The 21717-nt window shown below is 40.4% G+C and overlaps 1 protein-coding gene across 1 annotated transcript in view; it reads right to left on the bottom strand.

Annotated features, from left to right (window-relative positions):
* LOC109052121 (B-cell scaffold protein with ankyrin repeats-like) overlaps nucleotides 1–21717 on the bottom strand; it is a 173663-nt gene that overhangs the window by 61476 nt on the left and 90470 nt on the right. Inside the window, exon 7 of the mRNA XM_042728372.1 lies at nucleotides 8970–9166. Coding sequence (XP_042584306.1) covers nucleotides 8970–9166 — 197 coding nt within the window. The remainder of the gene's footprint in view (nucleotides 1–8969; nucleotides 9167–21717) is intronic.

Genomic DNA, 21717 nt, shown 5'->3' on the forward strand with positions numbered 1-21717 from the left:
GCACCTCAGTATTTGAACGAGCTCTTGTTACATTATAGTCCTCCACGTCCGCTCCGTTCTCAAAACTCTGGCAATTTGATAATACCTAGAATATCAAAGTCAACTGCGGGCGGCAGATCCTTCTCCTATTTAGCGCCCAAACTCTGGAATAACCTACCTAACATTGTTCGGGAGGCAGACACACTCTTGCAGTTTAAATCTAGATTAAAGACCCATCTCTTTAACCTGGCTTACACATAACATACTAATACACTTCTAATATCCAAATCCGTTAAAGGATTTTTAGGCTGCATTAATTAGGTAAACCGGAACCGGGAACACTTCTCATAACACCCGATGTACTTGCTACATCGTTAGAAGAATGGCATCTACGCTCATATTAGTCTGTTTCTCTCTTATTCCAAGGTCACCGTAGCCACCAGATCCAGTCTGTATCCAAGTCAGATGGTCACTGCAGTCACCCGGATCCAGTATGTATCCAGCCCAGATGGTGGATCAGCACCTAGAAAGGACCTCTACAGCCCTGAAAGACAGCGGAGACCAGGACTAGAGCCCCAGAGAAAGATCCCCTGTAAAGACCTTGTCTCAGACGACCACCGGGACAAGACCACAGGAAACAGATGATTCTTCTGCACAACCTGACTTTGCTGCAGCCTGGAATTGAACTGCTGGTTTCGTCTGGTCAGAGGAGAACTGGCCCCCCAACTGAGCCTGGTTTCTCCCAAGGTTTTTTTTCTCCATTCTCTCACTGATGGAGTTTTGGTTCCTTGTCGCTGTCGCCTCTGGCTTGCTTAGTTGGGGACACTTCATTTACAGCGATATCGTTGACTTGATTGCAAATTATTGCACAGATACCATTTAAACTGAACTGAGCTGCATGATGACATCACTGAATTCAATGATGAACTGCCTTTAACTGTCATTTTGTATTATTGACACACTGTTTTCCTAATTAATGTTGTTCAATTGCTTTGACGCAATTTTTTTTGTTTAAAGCGCTATATAAATAAAGATGACTTGACTTGACTTGACCATCAACGGTGTGACTGTGGAGAGAGTGAGCAGCACCAAGTTCCTGGGTGTGCACATCTCAGAGGACCTCTCCTGGACTGACAAAACTGCAGCACTGGTCAAGAAATCACAGCAGCTTCTCTACTTCCTCTGCAAACTTAGAAGAGCCAGAGCCCCGGCCCCCATCATGTGCACCTTCTACAGAGGTACCATCGAGAGCATCCTGACTAGCTGCATCACTGTGTGGTATGGCGCCTGCAACGCATCCTGCCGGAAGACTCTTCAATGCATAGTGAGAGAAGCTGAGAAGATTGTTGGTGTCTCCCTCCCCTCCCTCCAGGACAGTTATGGAACCCGTATCACCTGTAAAGCCCTGTGCATCGCAGTTGATCCCACTCACCCATCACACAGCTTCTTCAGTCTGCTGCCATCCAGGCCAGGACAAGCAGACTGAAGGACAGCTTCACTCATCAGGCTGTCAGGAAGCTGAACCCCCCCACCCCCTCATTCAGCAGTTAACTGACCTCACTCAACTACCTCTTCTGTCAGTTTAAATAAAGAACTGCTCTCTTTGATTTTAATCAGCAGTTTAATCAGACTATATAAGCTCTTTTGCATTACTATCATTATATCTGCACTGTTTACTTCACTGGTTTGCACTCTATCTGCCATGTGCCTTGTGCTGATTTACTTATCTTTCTTTTACATGACCTATTTGTATATTTGCATAGTTGTACTTTATATTTTATTATCTGTATTTAACGTTCTACTGTTAGTGTGATCTGTATGCACCAAGGGTTTGAGAGTAACGCAATTTCAATTCTCTGTATGTATGTACTGTACATGTGGAAGAATTGACAATAAAGCAGACTTGACTTGACTGTATTTGTTCAAGAACATGCGAACGTGAACTCAATTTGTAACCCGATCTCATGAAAGTGCGTTTCAGTGACACGATTTTCTGTTTCTATTTGTTGTGCTATTAATATGCAAAAACTGAGCTTGGCATGCATATAAGACGCAATGGTTAGGTTTAGGGGTGTGGGGAAGAAGCATATAATAAGCACACCAAATAGAAACAGAAAATCGTGCCATTGAAACGCACTTTCATGAGACCAGGCTGGCGTGCTGTCTGTGCAGTGCGTGCGCGGTTCATTTAAATGTGTGCGTGCACATTAACAATCTATCACAACCAGTGGCGTAGCAAATCATTTTGTCAAATCATCAAAATTTGTACGGGCCCCCCAAACGATATGGGCTCCAACTCAGTTAACTTATTGTTGTTTTTTTGACATAAATAATGTTATGTGACTATTCACAAGCTGTTTTAATTACGGTATAAATGGTTGGAAATAATATTTAGTGTTTTCAAGTCTATTCATTGTAGCACGGAAGCCACCCAATAATTGCAATAAGCTTTGTGCTTTTTTATTATAATACAAAGTCACATCCTTTTGTCAATTTTAAGATCAAAATTTTACTCTATTTTATTTGTAGTGATATAACTATATTCACCTCAGTTCAAGGGGCATGTAAATCAATGCTATTTTCCTCTTTAATATTTGCAGCACAAAATAAACATGAATAAATATTTGAATGCATATTGAAAACAATCAGAACAATTTAATACAAATGAATGTCTCATGAAATTGATTAATTAGAGTTTCAAAAACATCAATAAGCCTATTGTCATGCTACGCTGCCGGAAGGAACACAGAGTCGAGAGTAATCGAGAGAGTCTTTATTAATCCAACACAGGAGTAAATCCAACATGGAACACAGGAAGAAGACCTACGTATGTAACTGGTAGACCTGACAAAACTAAACTGAAAGGACATTGCTTTTAAAGACAGGCTAACAAGGGAGTTAAGGAAACACACCTGGGAACAAAGGAGACACACCTGGGAACTAAATAGACACACCTGGGAACTAATCAACAAACCACGGGAGACAGAAACTGGGTCACAGAGAACATGGGGAATGGAACACATGAGGGGAAAACACAACATAATGAGTCCAGGTGTGTGACAATACTCCCCCCCCCCCCCCCCCCCCCCCGGAAGGTGCGACCACGCACCGTATGAACAACCGAGGGCGGCGTGGGTGGGAATTTGGGAGGAGGTTCCGGTGGAGGACGGACTCCCGGGAGGGACCACGGAGGAAGGAGCCAGGGAGGAGGCGACAGAGGGAGGAGACAGGAGGGACCTGGAGCAGGAGGAGCCCTGCAGGACCCAGGCCACAGCCATAGCAGCCCATGGAGGAGCCGATGGTGGGAGAAGCCATGGAGGAGGAAGTGGAGGCGGAGGCGGAGAGCCGAAGAGCCAGGGTGACGGGAAGGATCCGGAGGTCCTAGGTGGAACCGATGGTGCCAGTGACGACGTGGAGATGTGGATCCAAGAGGCGCCAGAGCGACAGAGGACTGAGGTGGAGCTGAGAGGATGAAGGAGCCTGACGGAGCTGAAGGGACGGAGAGATGAGGCGGTGGAGTCCCGAGGTGCAGGATGGTCGACACCAGACCAAGGCGGAGCTGGAGGGATGAGGGAGCCAGGCGGAGCTTGTGGACTGTTGGGCCACGGCAGAGAGGAGGGAGCTAGGAGCCATGGTGGAGCCAACGGGTCAACGGGCTGAGGCGGGTTCCAGGCCTCGGAGGCAGAAGGCAGAGGTGAGGGAGACTCGGAGCATGGCAACACTGGAGGATGGCAGTCCCGCTGAGCATGCACCGCAATGATGGTGGGCTGAGGGTGAGCAGAGGGGCTGCCAGACGACAGTGGTGGAGGAGGCAGGAGCGGGTGGGAGGGGGGTCATTTTTGAGGAGTGGCCACAGGAGTGCACATTCTAGGAGCTGGCACTGGAGGACACATTCTAGGAGCAGGCACTAGAGGACATTCTAGAAACTGATACTGGAGGATACTTTCTAGGAACAGGCACTGGAGCGTGCTCTGGGGCTGGAGCCGACACTGGAGTGAGCTCTGGGTCTGGAGCAGACACTGGAGCGATCTCTGGGGCTGGAGCCGACACTGGAGCGAGCTCTGGGTCTGGAGCAGACACTGGAGCGATCTCTGGGGCTGGAGCTGACACTGGAGCTAGCTCTGGGGTTGGAGCCAACACTGGGCTTAACTGGGGAATCGGAGCCCATCCTGGGCTTAACTCAGAAACAGGAGCCCATCCTGGGCTTAACTCGGAAACAGGAGCCCATCCTGGGCTTAACTCGGAAACAGGAGCCCATCCTGGGCTTAACTCAGGAACAGGAGCCCATCCTGGGCTTAACTTGGAAACAGGCACTGGAGAATTGGAAGCCCCCTCAGGGCTGGACGAGGAAACCAAGGACGAAGGAGGGCTGGATGGGACCATGTCGGAGAGAGGAGACGTCGGAGAGAGGAGTCGGTGGCCATTCCTTCTCCATGGTTCCTCCCACCATCGGCTCCACCTTGGGCTGTTATGGCTGTAGCCTGGGTCCTGCTGGGCTCCTCCTGCTCCAGGTTCCTCCTGGCTCCTCCCTCCATTTTCTCCTCCCTGGCTCCTTCCTCCGTGGTCTCTATCTGCTGATGGAACCTCCTCCCAAGTTCCCACCCACGCCTCCCTCTGTTGTTTCTATGATGCGAGGTCGCACCTTCCAGGAGGGGGGAGTAATGTCACACCCCTGGACTTATGTGTGTTTTTGCCCCTGTGACCCAGTTTCTCTCTCCCGTGGTTTGTTAATTTTATTCCAGGTGTGTCTAGTTTCCTTCCCCTGTGTTCCATGTCCCCATTAATTTAGTAATTCCATGCACCTGTCTACTCCTCGTTATCCTGTCTTTATAAGCCTTGTCCTTTCAGTTCAGTTTGGTCGGGTCTTCTGTCACGCTATGCTGCCAGAAGGAACACGGAGTCGAGAGCAATCGAGAGAGTCTTTATTAATCCAACACAGGGGTAAATCCAACATGGAACACAGGAGGAAGACACACATATGTAACTGGTAGACCCGACAAAACTAAACTGAAAGGACATTGCTTTTAAAGACAGGCTAACAAGGGAGTTAAGGAGACACACCTGGGAACAAAGGAGACACACCTGGGAACTAATCAACAAACCACGGGAGACAGAAACTGGGTCACAGAGAACATGGGGAATGGAACACATGAGGGGAAAACACAACATAATGAGTCCAGGGGTGTGACACATATGTTTTATTGCTGTTTTTAGTGTTAAAAATTACAGTTTGGATGCCACAGACTTTTTTATTATAGTTGTATAGGTGTAATTTTCAGATTTTCACACAATATAACATGATTTTATTATCGTAATTTTGACTTTATTCTTAAAATAGTATGACCTTAACCCTTATACGTTGTTGGGGATGTTTTCGTCCACTAGGGGGTAAAGTTGAGTCTTATTTTGGCCACAACTTTCCCTGTGTTTCAGCAAATGGAATGATTTTTGGTGACAAATCTTATTTTTACACATATTTTGGGAAAATGCTTTGAAAATTTTCAAAAACTCAAAAATACACTGTGGGCAAATTCACTACCCTTTTGTTATGCTCGTGGATGAAAACATCTACTAAATTAAACTGCTGTAAAAATGTATCAGATAATTATTTTTTTTTTCTAATTTTTTTGCATAAATCTATTAATCAACCTCAGTCCTGATCAAAACTACCAAACGTTTAAAAAAAATCCCAGATTTTAACTCTTTAATTACCAAGTTCATAAATGATGTCACTGATTTGGGGCGGGGGGGAAACACAAAATGACATATTTTCAATATAAAAAGTGATTGTGGACTGGATATTTTTTTTTTACCTTTTATCACAGTCTTGGGCATGTCAAAGATTAGTAACAACATTGGCTTTCATGCATTGTTAGTTTTTGTGCAGCATTAAATTTAAATTTTTTCTCCCTCATTTATTGTTCATGGCTGTTTTTGCCCCATTGACTTCCATTATAACGAATTTTTTTGATTGCAAAGCCATGACACCATATAATCATGCATTCTTGATTGTTGGTGGTTTTCCCTGTTGGTAAGAGATCAAATTTGTTATTTTTACAGTTGATCACTAGGTGGGACCATTAACCCTTTAGATAGGCCTGTGCAAAAAAAAAGCTTAGTTTCTGGCTTGTATATGGAGTTATATGGAGTATAACAGCAAATTATAGTGTGTGTGTGTGTGTGTGAGAGAGAGAGAGAGAGAGAGAGAGAGAGAGGGAGAGAGAGAGAGAGAGAGAGAAAGAGAGAGTGTAAGAGAGACCTTTGCGCACTTACCTTGATGTATCTGAAAAAAAATCTAAATATGCACCTCAGCTCTCAGAACTACATGGAGTAAACAAAAACAAACTAAGTGTACTTATGCACCTGCTGCCCTATCTAAAGGGTTAATGGTCCCACCTAGTGATCAACTGTAAAAATAAAAAAATTTACCTCTTCCCAACAGGGAAAACCACCAACCATCAAGAATGCATGATTTTATGGTGCTATGGCTTTGCAATCAAAAAATGTCGTTATAATGGAAGTCAATGGGGCAAAAACAGCCACAAACAATAAATGAGGGAGAAAAAAATAAAATCTAATCCTGCACAAAAACTAAAAATGCATCAAAGCCAATGTTGTTACTAATCTTTGGCATGCCCAAGACTGTGATAAATTACTTTTATATTGAAAATAAGTCATTTTGTTTGTTTTTTTCCCCCAAATCAGTGACATCATTTATGAACTTGGCAATTAAAGAATTAAAATCTGGGATTTTTTTTAAACATTTGGTAGTTTTGATCAGGACTGAGGTTGATTAATAGATTTATGCAAAAAAATTTAAAAAAAAAAATGTATCTGATACATTTTTACAGCAGTTTAATTTAGTGGATGTTTTCATCCCGAACATAACGAAAGGGTAATTAATTTGAACAATGCACAAGGGTTAATCTTATTTATTTAGTTAGTTATTTTTCAGCATGACACTAAAATGCTTCTGGATATTTGTACTGCATGCAAACACAATCTTGGCACAGTGGCCGAAAAAAAAAAAGTAAAAAATAGTATGAAGTTGATCCTGACTCCCCATATCTCCTCATGAATGCGCCTTTAGAGAGAAATGCATCTTTACGGATTAAATAATGAAAGAGTTTTTGATTTTTGATTTGATTTATTTTGTTTTAAAGTATTAATTTATAGCATTCTATAAATATATTTATCATGTCAGTGAGGCAAGTATTTGCTAAGTTTCGGTTCAGTTTTTGTCAAGTCTTCCTGCTCAAGATCGAGACTGCAGAAAGCCACCCTGTTTGTTTTCTTTGTTTTACAAAAAGCACAACATTTTGTTGATATTGTGATAGCACACAAAATAAAACTATTTGCAGTTCTGAATGATGTATACTCTCACCTTTATGAGAAAAAATTATGCCGTATTTTAATTTTCCACTCTTTAAAAAAAAAAAAAAAATGCAAGTGATCGCACTGGCACCTCCATGTCCTTCAAAGCACACTTCAGCTTCCAGTCTTCACAAAAACGATTGGATATTTATCACACATTTATCTTTTTTTTTTTTTTTTTATACTTTTTATTGTGAAATGCATGAAGTAATATAACAAAAATATAACCAATTTGCCATTAGAAACCTAAACTGAACTATTTTAATAACTATTTTAAACAGCAGCTGTGTTATGGGGAAGAGAGAGAGAAATTAAAAAGACACTTGAGTTGACATTTCAGCACTTGACAAATGAATAGCGACTCCTAAGTAGCACTTAAAGCATGACTATGTGGCTAAGTGCATTTTTGGGAAACGCACGTGAAACAGTAATGAACGATCGTAAAATGACTCATAGAAATGCTCTTAAACGCTAAGATCAGTCGTTATCTGGAAACCCGGCCCTGATCGTTCAGATAGCTGATTATAGTTTTAGGGGGGCTGAGATGACAAATAGGGGGTCTGAAGCCCACCTAAAAAGGGTCTAGAACTGCCCCTGCATTATAGGGTGGTTGTGTACACACACTGCCAGCACACATTTCAGTTCAAACAACTTGTAAAAGTGCATGTTGCATCTGATGACCCCGTCAAAATGTAAATCTGATGAACGCAATAATGCACTGATATCAGAGTGAAGACCATTTAATATCTAGCTGTTGAGTTCAGAGAAACTCTGAAAGGAAGTTCAGAGAACTCTGCAGAAAAATCAAGGGAATGCTAGCCAGCCATATAAATGCAAAGGCAGTAAGCTCATTGGCTGCATATGCAGCATGAACCAATCAGCTTGTGCCAAGTCATTTAACTCTCTGAATATCATCAATTACACTACCAACCCGTCAGCCTGCGCCATCTAGAGATTCATGACTGAACTATATATTACTATTTTGGGGTTTCAGAGACTCCAGATATATCTATCTATCTATCTATCTATCTATCTATATATATATATATATATATATATATATCTATATATATATATATATATATATTAAAAGCTAAATGTGTTCATGTATATAACAAATGCATTAAATGTTCATGCCATATGATTCTTTGATTAGAAAATATTTTATAGCAGGACATTTTATAGTTTTTTTTTTTTTTCATTTTTGTATTGTCTTTTTTGTGAGGTCAAATGGACCCCAAACGAACAGAAACCATGTTACTATATTGCATAACAGTTACTTTCATTAAAAATGCATGTCTGTTTTGTGTTAAAGCAGAGGGATGTCAGATGAATTTGAAGTAAGTCTTTTTGTCAGTTTTTCCCCTCAAACATCTGTTAGAACAGTTTTAGTAGAGGAGAGAAGAATTTGTCAAAACAATTTGAAGTGAAAATTAGGTTAATTTTAAAATTACTAATATTATCTTTATATATACATCATTGGATGTGTTTTATTGACCTTTGCTTTCCAGTGATGCTTCTAATTGTATGGGTCAGTTTGCTTTGCATGGATAACTAACACTTTTTTTTAATGGGTAAGATGTATGAAATAATTATGCTTCAGATTTTTCACTCACCAAGGACTCTTGTAGGAGAATGTAGAGCTGGTTGTGTCCATGTACGTGTGCAAGATCCAGTGGTGTGTGTCCATGGCTGTTGGGGATCTTAAGGGCCTGTCGGGATCCAGGACACTGCAGCAAAGCACTGGCCAGATCTCGCAACCCATGCTGGGCCGCAAAATGCAGGAGAGTAGGAATGTCCTCTGAATGACACTCTGGAAAATGGAAGAAAAATGACATACTGAAATATAAATACTTTAAAAAGTTCTACTTAAAAATGTAAATTATGTTAAATAAAAAAAAATGCCAATAATATTTTAAAACATACTCTAATAATCTTTGTTTTATTTACAACTTCTAAAAAATATTTTTCTTAGAGTACTGCACCAAAGAAAGTGATTTTCAATCAGTACATTTTCATGTTTTACAGTGCAGATCTTATTAAAAGAGCTCATTTTAAATTAAAGCTGCAAGAAGTGCTGAAAGCTCACCGGCAACTGGTAGCTTTACATAAACAGCAAATGGTGGGCAATATGCATATAAATTGGCATATAAAGGAGGAATATGTTAAAAAAAAAAATGTATATGTGCCAAACTTCCTTCTGCCAGCTGATGGCACTATGAGTATAACTGGATATTGGCATGTAGAGGTCTTCAGGCTAGCACTTTTATCAAACATATGAAGTTTGGTGCAGGTTGAACATGGTATGTTTGAGTTAGTGTAAAGCATGACATGTCCTGTTATCCACAGGTGGTGCTATGATTATATCTGAATATTGGCCTTTAGATGTCTTAAGGCCAGGAGTCTAATCAAACATGTGAAGTTTGAGGCAGATTGGACATTGAATGTGTGAGTTACAACAACTTCCTGTTTGATGGCATTAATAGCATGCTTTAGCACTTAGCTAAGTGTTGCTAGAATGTTTTAGTATGTTTCTACTGTAGCACGTTGCCAGATTATTTAACACTTGCTGATGCTTTTTAATATGTTGCTAGGAGTCCATAAGTGTAAAACATGTCACTTACTGTTGCAAGCAGGTGGCGCTATGATTATAAGAGAGTATGGTAATGTAGATGTCTTCATGCCAGGACTCTTATCAAACATGTGAAGTTTGGGGCAGATTGGACACTGCATGCCTTAGTTACAGCAACTTCCTGTTTCATTGCATTAATTCATGTTTTAACACTTAGCTAAATGTTGCTAGCATGTTTTAGCATATTTCTAGCATGGTGCTAGCCTATTTAACACTTGCTGACACTTTTTAATGTGTTCCTAGGAGTCCATAACGGTGTTAAACATGTAACTTCCTGTTGCCAGCAGGTGCCGCTATGACTATAACGGAATATGGGCATGGACATGTGTTTTTGCATTATTGACACACTGTTTTCCTAATTAATGTTGTTCAGTTGCTTTGACGCAGCCTTTTTTTTTTTTATTAAAGCGCTATATAAATAAAGGTGACTTGACTTGACTTGACTTCAGGACAGAACACTTATTAAACGTATGAAGTTTGGGGCAGATTGGACATTGCTTGCCTGAGTTACATTAACTTCCTATTTCATGCCGAAACATCAAACTTTGTCAGGGACACTCAGCAAATTTGAAGATGATCCAATTAAAACTGTAGGAGGAGTTTGTAAAAGTACAAGGCCTGAGAATGGCAAAAACTGCACAAAAATCATATAGGAAATTAAAAATAACAGATTTCCTGTTGGGTTTCGGATTTTGAACCAGCAGACTTTTTTCTAGGTATTGGTGTGTTACATGTGTCTACCAGGTTTTGTACATGTATGTGAAATGTAGCTCAATGGGAACTTTGTTAAAATTTTATAGGTGGCGCTATTGAGCCATTTTGCCACACACACTTCTGAAAACCATATCAGATGTAAACTTTCACCAGTTTTGATGCGTGTACAAAGTTTCATGAATTTTGGAGCATGTTTAGGCCCCCAAAAAATGCGATTCACTTAGGAGAAGACGACGAATATAGCTGCAAGCAGCAATGGCGGGCACAAGCCATCAGTGCAAAAGTTACCCGGTGGCATCAGGAAAACTGTGCACAGTGGGCAAATGCATTTACAGTAACCCTCTGTCAGTCTTATTTCAACCTGATAACCCCCACCTGGACGCCAGTCCGCTGAATGCTCTTTGTCAATGTTTACGAATAGATTAAATAAAAAGGGACTAGTGGTGCAACAGATCACAAAACGCATGGTTCGGATCAAACTACGGATTTTGAGTCATGGATCGGATTATTTTCCGGATCAGCAAAAAATAAAGCTGTGGTGTTATTTGATTAGCAGACAGAAGCAGGTATTTATTGGTAACTGTCTCTTTAATACCAAAAGCACAGACCTAATACTGACACACATCTGGTTTCTGACATAACCGACTGTGTTTACTACAATACTCACCAAAACTGGTATTTTAACATAACTTTTTGTGTATGTTAAAGTGGATTCAACTGTTCACGGTGTCTCTCTCTCTCTTTGTGTGTGTGCTCTGGGTGTGTGCAGCAGTGGCCGAGTGCACAGAAAACAGTGGGTGAGTTAACCCAGGGTTTTTTGGAAAAAAAAACCTTTTGGATTTTGACATCAAGATTTCAAAAGCTTGTGGCTTGAAATGGCTTAAAGATAATATTGGGCATGACCGAAAGTTTATGTGGGGTATAAATATACTCATCTAATTTTCATATTATGACGTAATCAGGGGGCAGCCATCTCAAATTTCATAATTTTCAGGAAATAGTAGATATTGAATTGATGTTTTAACTTATTTAAATGTTTTGTTTTGTTTTTTGTCTTTTTTTCCGCATTCCAAATGATCAGATAAGAGGAAACCAACAATAAAACAGGAGAAAGTACTAAATTATCACTATATTACTATACTATATAGTAGTAAAACGCATGTGAACAGTAGCCTACTTTTTGACCAGTTCATAAGTAATATTCAGGAAATAACAGATATTGAATTCATGTTTGAATTTATTTGCATGTTTTTTGTTTGTTTTTTAGTTGTTGTTGTTTTTTTGTCTTTTTATCCTCATTCCAATTGATCAGGAAAAGAGGAAATCAACAGTAAAACAGGAGAAAGTAGCAAATTATTATTATATTACTGTGCCATAGTAAAATGCATGTGCCTATTTTTTGATCAGTTGACCAGTTATCTGCCCAATCAGGTATCTAGGTGACACAAATTATAGTTCTTGAGAGTATTGTACCTCTCATTGCATGGCACAGCGCACCTACCCCACACTGACTGCACCTGTACTTTGTCTGCCCTTAAAGCGTGCGTGATCAGCAACAGCTCTCCTATGGACACTATGACCAAGTTCACCCCGTTGAGTCAAAACGATCACTTGTTTGTCCTTCATGAACACTTTTACCTTGCACGGTGGCACCATTGTGCTGCAAAGATGTACGGGAGAAGCGCAACTATTAGACGACCGATCGTCATTTCCAAAAGGCATATATTCCCCTTCAGAGTCAGAATCGGCGAAAAACATTTGCAACACATACTCATGGTATAATTTTTTATTAGCCATTTGGTGATTTTCTCTCACAAATCTCACAATTTACTTGCACCCTATGAACTGAACTGCTTCCACATCAATGACACGAGAGCTCACTTGCTCTGCTATTTCCTCGAACACTTTGAATAGAAACAAGACAAAATTTTGGTCTAGAATCGAAGTACTACATGTCTGCAATCTAGTGGTAGGGAATACAAATGAGATATTAAACCATATTAGGAACTACAGTCTATTTTATTAAGTATGACTTCTTGACCCCTACCTTTCTGAAGTCTAATTTTGTAGGGAGCAGCACCAGGTTCAGAAACGAAATGCCTTATGATTTGGGATTAAGGCCCTCTCTCTGACTACACGGTACACTTTTTTACTTACTATATTTGTTGTCTGAATAAAGATCTCTTTAATTTACTTTTGGCACTGGTTCCTACTTCAATAAGAGATACCCCCAAATATACTAATTCTCACAAACAAATAAAGAGAGGATTTAACCTGTTAACCTGCACCCCCATTTTGGGACTCACAGCTAAAATTGACCTACCTAACTTAAAACAGTTCCTTGTAACAGTTCCTGACAACAGTGTGCTACACACACAATGTTTGTGTCTTTGTAAAGAAGACCCTTTGGCCTTTACTATTTATCATCCAGAGTTGATAATGCTCAAAAAGAAAAAAAGTTAAGGACACTGAAGTGCCCTGAAAAAAAAATGGTACCACACTGAATTTATTTTTATTGTATTTTTTATTTTCATATACAAATACATGAAATCAGTCCTGGAACAATCCAGAAAAGTAATGGGTTGAAAGTCATATGCCTCATGAGTTTATATTTCAAATCTGAAGAAGATACCATGAATAATGAGATCCCCTGTTTAAATAAAAATAGCCACCAAATGTATTGAGGGGTTCTACAAACTATTTAAGTCATTATACATACCACTTCATAGTTTTTTTCATTATAAATCAATAGACAGAAACTTAGACATTGTATAAGTGATTTATTTGAGCACTAGAAAAATACAATAAGAACAATTTTTGAGTAATAAAAAAACAAAAAACAAACCTTTGTATGTCAAGTACATACTCTGATTGCCAGACATACAGCATCCACACTGATTGCTGGTCAAACAGTCAGTAACTACATGCTGATCTCCGGTCATACAGATGGTAATCATACAAATGGCCAGCCATATTGTCAATAGTCACAATCTTATGGCCGTTAATATAGACAGCATTCACACTGATAGCTGGTCTTACAGTCAGTAATCACACGCTGATGTACGGTCATAGAGATGGTAATCATGCAGCCACATTCCCCACAAAACACCCACACATATGAAAAATATTTAATTGAAAAAAAAAAAAGATTTATTTGTGCAAAAAGCTGATTACACAATAGCGTTACATTCACCTATTTGGGAGCCGGGTTTAAGATATAAGGCATCCAGTCATTAATCATAAGACAAGCTTGATTATACACACAATGTCTTTCACATGTGCATTTCTAACAAACTTCACACTAGATTATGTAATTACACATACATACGTAGAAACGTAACAGTATAGAAAGCTTTTAAAACATCATCCATGCATTAGAAATGAATGGACAATGCACATACAAATTGTTAACAAACAACAGAATAAAATAAATGTTTTAACACTATTACTCAAAGGATTTTATCATATAGGGTTACACTCTCCAAATTTTAGAATATTTCATGCCCCCATGAGATTACTTCTCTAAACTGGGATAATTACTCTGGGTACTACCAAAGCATTGAGCAGAGCACAAAGGGAACACTCAATGGGTGACATCAAACTGTGTTGCAGGATTCGTTTCTCAGCTCTACCCTGTCCTCACTGTTTATTACCATCCCTCTGTGAACTAAAGTTAGTGGACAGCTAGTGGGCTGGCCTAGTCTGTCATAGCTCAGTTTGACTATGGGCCTTCCTTCTCTTCTGGAGCGTACTGGGACCGGCTCTACTGCATCTCTTCGGGCACTCTCTCTGTGACTCTCTCCCCCTACTAGCTTTGGATCTCCTGCTTCTGTTGGATTTGATTCTTCCAGAGCTTCTTCATGGAGCAGCGGTACAGTATCAGGACACTACACTTTGGTTGTGGCCAGGGGCGGACTGGCCATATGGATGTTCTGGATAAGTTTTACTAGGAGTAAAAAATAGCCTTGGATTGTCTTCCAAATAGGCCCACCACAACTACAAATAGTCAACACTAACTCACAATATTACAGATAACATCACAAAACATCACAAAACCCATGGTGACCCTGCTGACAAAAACAATAGAAAGCATCACAGAAATCTGAATGTTTTCCTCTACATATACCATTGCAAACATTACAAACCATCAACTTTTAACCATTAAAACCATTAAATAATGGTTTCCTGTAGTGTGTTTTGGGACATATTACATTAGGATTTAGTAGCTTTATCAAAAGCCATGAATAGAAGATGACCAATTACCAGTAGAGACCGATGCCATTACAGTTTCCATTAAAACCAATAAAATTTTCATTATAACCAGTAAAACCATTGCAAATTATGTGACACTTTTTATTTTATTTTCTCAATAGAGGATTGAAATAAATGTATTATTGTATGAACTAAAATACTTGAAATCTATATAAAAAGAGCAGAATACAAAATTCATATGACAATGATAAACATAAACCCAGAATCTAGGAACCTGAAACAACAGAATTCTTTCATTTGAGTATTCATATGTCTTTGTGTGTGTGTGTGTGTGTGTGTGTGTCATGTTAATCAGACTAATCACCTTATAGGCTAATTCATTTACTCTATTTTCTAACTAAAAGCTCTCAAATGTACCTGTTATAGAATCCCTGCTGTCTCTTTTTGAATTAATGGAATATTCATGCCAGACAATGCAGAGTAATAAATAGCAGTCGATGCTCGGACCTGGGATTTTACTATAGTGCTCTGGGCTACATGCTGTGTATAGTGAGAGAGGCGGGCAAAGTTAACCTGATGTAACTGTTCACTTTTTTTCTTTTTAGCTTCTCCAAACCACCTTTATCTTCACATCTTTAGCTTGCATCACGAGCCCACACTCCTTTGCATCAGTTTTGGTCTCTCATCAGGGTTGCCAGGCTTTCACAAAAAAACACCCAATCGGTACTCAAAACTAGCCCAATCACTTTCGAGGGGGGTCCCCGATTAAAAATAGCTTCCGGGTATAAAATACACGTGTTTTGGCGGGGTTCCCCTGGTAAGATTCGCATTTTAAGGGGCTAAATATGACATTATTGAGGTCATTTCTCAACCCACGGACATGAAAATCAACCCCCGGCAACAGTGTTAAAGTAGCCCAATTCCCGCGGACTTGGCAACACTGTTTCTTATAAGCAAAAATAGACTGCATTAGCGCCCCTTTTTGTCGGCCGTCAATGTCACTTAATCGGACACTTTTTCTTTGATGATGAACCAGCCAGACCGACGGCCATCGGATGGACGGTCATTGTGGACTTCTCCAGAACGTTCAGATGGCCAGTCTGCCTCTGCTCGTCTCCGGTGGTGCCAGATGATCCATTGATTCTGCACGAGCTGTCAGTCTCACATCATCCCTGATTGATAAGATATGGTCTCGGTGCAGAGTTCTTACACTTCCCATACCACTTTAAGGATTCGGGCGATACACAGGTAAGTTCTTCAGCTTCTCTACCAGCAGGCAAGGAATGGAATTCTACTTTTTACCAAGTTTGTTCTTTCCAGTTGCAACAAGGTTTCTTATCAACACACAGTCTCCGACAGCCAAAGTCTGGTGTTTCACTTTCCTGTCATACATCCACTTGTTTCTCTGCTGTTTCTTCTGGGCGTCTTCTGTTGCTAGCTTATAGGCTCTTTGCAAGTCCAATTTCATCCTTTCCACATACCGTCAATGGTTATTGCCTCCCTTTTCATCTGGGAAAGTTCCGAAAAACATATCCACTGGCAAACGAGCCTCTCTTCCGAAAAGAAAATAGTATGGCAAGTACCCAGTTGCTTTATTCTTAGTACAGTTGTATGTAGTGTTGTCAAAAGACACGGCACTTCGGTACCAAGTCGGTGCTAAAAAAATGAAAACATCACGGTACCAGGTTTCTTTAAGTACCGGTGGTACCGAGTACCCGGTCAACCCGGTTCTTGATGCATACAGCGCTATGATTTCCGCGAAGCAGAAAACGCGGATGGAATCTCAAAAGCCAGTCATGAAAATGAAACTTACATTTTAATATGGACAGTCACGGAATTTGTCAAAGTTAGCATAAATTAATCAAATCAAATCTCCATATGGACCAGTATCTGTAAATGTTCTGTGCGTCTCTGTGTGAATGAATGAATGGCAGAGACGTTTACTACATAGACTGAAGCGTGTGACGCTTGCACTAATTTCAGCATCTGCCGTCTCAATGAGGACATAAATACATAAACAACATCACCAGAACTGTTCTGAGTCACTAAACAAGCATTTTACCGTTTCATTTGAGTAAAACCAGTGTCAATTTAAAGGTATTCACGGCAACATTGATTTATTACAATATCAAAACTGACCGCCACAAATAGATTTTCCAAAAGGCTTTGACTTCATTGAATAAACATGAGCACTGCACGTTTCAAAATCAAAAACCGATGCAGGTGTTTTTATATCACTGTACTTCAGAAGGAAACCGACTGTATTTAGAAAATTTTCGATTTAATTTTTATTTCATTTTGCATGTAATGCTTGATAAGGCAGCGTTTGTGAGCTCAGCGCTGCTTTGCAGCCATTACCGGAGAATCCTGTATCTCTCCCGCTCGTAAAGCGCCTCCTGCTGGCAGAAAATTAACTTGCATATATATATATATACAGGTCCTTCTCAAAAAATTAGCATATTGTGATAAAAGTTCATTATTTTCCATAATGTAATGATAAAAATTAAACTTTCATATATTTTAGATTCATTGCACACCAACTTAAATATTTCAGGTCTTTTATTGTTTTAATACTGATGATTTTGGCATACAGCTCATGAAAACCCAAAATTCCTATCTCAAAAAAATAGCATATTTCATCCAACCAATAAAATGAAAAGTGTTTTTAATACAAAAAAAGTCAACCTTCAAATAATTATGTTCAGTTATGCACTCAATACTTGGTCGGGAATCCTTTTGCAGAAATGACTGCTTCAATGCGGCGTGGCATGGAGGCAATCAGCCTGTGGCACTGCTGAGGTGTTATGGAGGCCCAGGATGCTTCGATAGCGGCCTTAAGCTCATCCAGAGTGTTGGGTCTTGCGTCTCTCAACTTTCTCTTCACAATATCCCACAGATTCTCTATGGGGTTCAGGTCAGGAGAGTTGGCAGGCCAATTGAGCACAGTAATACCATGGTCAGTTAACCATTTACCAGTGGTTTTGGCACTGTGAGCAGGTGCCAGGTCGTGCTGAAAAACAAAATCTTCATCTCCATAAAGCTTTTCAGCAGATGAAAGCATGAAGTGCTCCAAAATCTCCTGATAGCTAGCTGCATTGACCCTGCCCTTGATAAAACACAGTGGACCAACACCAGCAGCTGACATGGCACCCCAGACCATCACTGACTGTGGGTACTTGACACTGGACTTCAGGCATTTTGGCATTTCCTTCTCCCCAGTTTTCCTCCAGACTCTGGCACCTTGATTTCCGAATGACATGCAAAATTTGCTTTCATCCAAAAAAAGTACTTTGGACCACTGAGCAACAGTCCAGTGCTGCTTCTCTGTAGCCCAGGTCAGGCGCTTCTGCCGCTGTTTCTGGTTCAAAAGCACACACCTGTGCACGGTGGCCCTGGATGTTTCTACTCCAGACTCAGTCCACTGCTTCCGCAGGTCCCCCAAGGTCTGGAATCGGTCCTTCTCCACAATCTTCCTCAGGGTCCGGTCACCTCTTCTCGTTGTGCAGCGTTTTTTGCCACACTTTTTCCTTCCCACAGACTTCCCACAGAGGTGCCTTGATACAGCACTCTGGGAACAGCCTATTCGTTCAGAAATTTCTTTCTGTGTCTTACCCTCTCGCTTGAGGGTGTCAATGATGGCCTTCTGGACAGCAGTCAGGTCGGCAGTCTTACCCATGATTGTGGTTTTGAGTAATGAACCAGGCTGGGAGTTTTTAAAAGCCTCAGGAATCTTTTGCAGGTGTTTAGAGTTAATTAGTTGATTCAGATGATTAGGTTATTAGCTCGTTTAGAGAACCTTTTCATGATATGCTAATTTTTTGAGATAGGAATTTTGGGTTTTCATGAGCTGTATGCCAAAATCATCAGTATTAAAACAATAAAAGACCTGAAATATTTCAGTTGGTGTGCAATGAATCTAAAATATATGAAAGTTAAATTTTTATCATTACATTATGGAAAATAATGAACTTTTATCACAATATGCTAATTTTTTGAGAAGGACCTGTATGTATATATGGGGGCGGGGGAGTGCCGCCACAAATAGAGTGTAAGGCTGTGGGAAACACTGCAACCCGTCAAAATAAAAGTAAATTTTTACATAAAGGCATTGTGCTAGAAATATTACTATTATTTAGTAGAATGTATGTGATACTGCTACTCCTGTTGAAAAAAATTTTACTTTATTTTTTAAAGAAATAAATCACACAATATTTCTTCCATGTTTTAATTTTAATAGCAAATCATAAAATAAACAAAAAATAAAAATGTGTTTAAATTTCATTAATTAAAAGACAAATCAAATTTGGGTGAAACTTGTTAAATGTTTTTCATAATTATATTACTTGTAGAAAAACTTTAAACACAATTGTAAATAAGTATAACGAATGGCATTGGTTTTATTTTTAGTGATAAAAAGTGTTTTTGTTGTTGTTGTTTTTTTGTTTTTTTAAATTAGCATATTTTTGTGTTTTGCTTTGGTACTGAAATTGGTACCGAGAACTGTGGATTTTCACTGTTATCTGTACCGAATACTGAAATTTTGGTACCGTGACAACACTAGTTGTATGTGTGTACCAAGCGATTGATGTGTTGACTCTATCTGCTTTTCTCCGCAGGATTCAGTGTCCCAAGCATGGAAAGTAGGGTTCTGTTAAACCTTTTGGGCTGTGGGTCCCCTTGTGGATGGTATGGTGAGTTTCTGGATTTTCGGATCCCAAGCATCTTCAGCAGTTCCTTTATGAGACCACTCTCGAAATCTGAAATGCGGGTAAAATGGTCTGTTACCACAAAGATGTTGCCTACTCCTCTGGAGTCAGGCTTGAGTGATAGAAAATCTACGCCTCTGGAGTCAGGCTTGAGTGATAGAAAATCTATGCACACAAGGTTGAATGGCCTGCTGTTGGTCATGTGGTTCAATGGAGAAAACTTCTTGGGCAAAGTCTTTCTTGCAATGCAACGACCACACTTTTTGACACACTGCACAACATGCTTGGGCATCCTGGGCCAATAGAAGGGATCTTTCAGGAGTATGGCAGTTCTCTTCAATCCCAAATGTCCTGAGTCATCATACAGGGAGCGCAGTACCTGAGTCCAGTACTTTTCAGGAAGGACGAGCTGCAACTTTCCTCTTTCAGAGGAACTCTGGGTAACTTGGTACAGAAGTTGATTCTGAATCTTCAGCCTGGAACCCTGTCACTGTAGCAGAGCAATCGAATCATTGGAACTTTTACTGGAGGTAACTATTTTTCCTGACTCTACATCCTGCTTGACTTCACCAATGGTAGCGCTTCACCACTCTTCTTGCACTGTCTTTAACTCTGAACTAGTCTGCTGTTCCACTGGGCTTAGACTCAGTGTGGTGGGAAGACATAGGCCTCGGGAAATACTCTGAGGAGAAAGACCTAGTTGATCTGCCAGTCTTCATGTCTTCTCGCTCTCAGAAACACCAGCTAACTGGCAGATGGCTCTTACCGCTGAGTTGGGTATTTCCTTCCATTCAGAGCACTTGGTTGGTTCCCAGGGGGAACGAGACAAGATGTCTGGATCAATGTAATGGCATCCAGGTTTGTACTTTAAGATAAAGTTATAGGTAGCCAATGCAGCTAACCAGCAATGACCTGTGGCATTCAGCTTGGCACTTGACAACACATAAGTAAGTGGATTGTTGTCATTATCGTGAACTGGGCTCCGTATAAGTAGTCGTGGAACTTGTCAAACACTGTCCACTTCAGCACCAAGAACTCCATCTGAGGAACTGGGTATCGTCTCTGAGCCACTCAGCTTCCTGCTTGAATAGGCTACTGGCCTGAGCCCTTCAGGATGTTCTTGATTCAGGACAATGCCGAGTCCATTCATGCTGGCGTCCACATGTGGAACATACTGCATGGTGGGGTCTGCAAAAGCGAGCACAGGGGCATGTGTGAGGCAGTGAATGATTTTGTTGAAAGCTCTGGTACAGGTGTTATCCCATTGCTCACTAAAAGGATCTGAGTCTTTGAAGTATTACTGGCCATCTATGGGTTTCTTAGTTTTGTCCAGATGTAGGTGGGTAACCTTTGGTAATTTTTGTCACAGGCTTCACTATAGCAGAGTAATCATTTATGAATCGCTGATAAAATCCACAGAATCCAAGGAAAAATCTCAGGGACTCTAGATATGTTGGCATTTTCCAGCGTGTCACAGCTTCAGTTTTTGCAGAATCTGGTGACATTTCAGTCGCAGAAATAACTGGAATTTGTCAATTGACACTTTGAGACCTCATTCTTTCAGATGATCCAATACTTTTGACAATTTTTTCTCATGTTCTTCAAGTGTGCATCCGAACACAATGATGTCATCAAGGTAAACTATGACTTGTAGGAGGTGCATATCGCCAACGGCTTTCTCCATCAGCCACTGAAACATGGCTGGAGCTCCAGTAATGCATTGGGGCATGCGTTTGAACTGCAAGAAACCCAGAGGGCAGATGAAGGCTGACTTCTCTTTATCTTCCTTTGCCATGGCTATTTGATAATATCCACTACGAAGGTCCAACACGGGAAAACCACCTGCTACCTGCCAAACAGCCCAGAGCATCCTCAATCCTGGGCGTGGTGTACTGATCTGGGATAGTCTGTGCATTAAGAGTTTGGTAGTCGATGCACATACTTATTGCCCCACTTTTCTTCCATGCAGTTACAATGGGTGTTGGATACAGACTCCTTGACTGCTTTATGATTCCAGCTGCTAGCAGTACTTTGGTGTGACGTCACCGATATCCACGATGTGGTGCGTCCAGAGTGTTCCCTGAATGGTTTGGTATCTTG

The sequence above is a fragment of the Cyprinus carpio genome, chromosome B7, assembly GCF_018340385.1.
Source record: "Cyprinus carpio isolate SPL01 chromosome B7, ASM1834038v1, whole genome shotgun sequence".
Taxonomy (NCBI): Eukaryota; Metazoa; Chordata; class Actinopteri; order Cypriniformes; family Cyprinidae; genus Cyprinus; species Cyprinus carpio.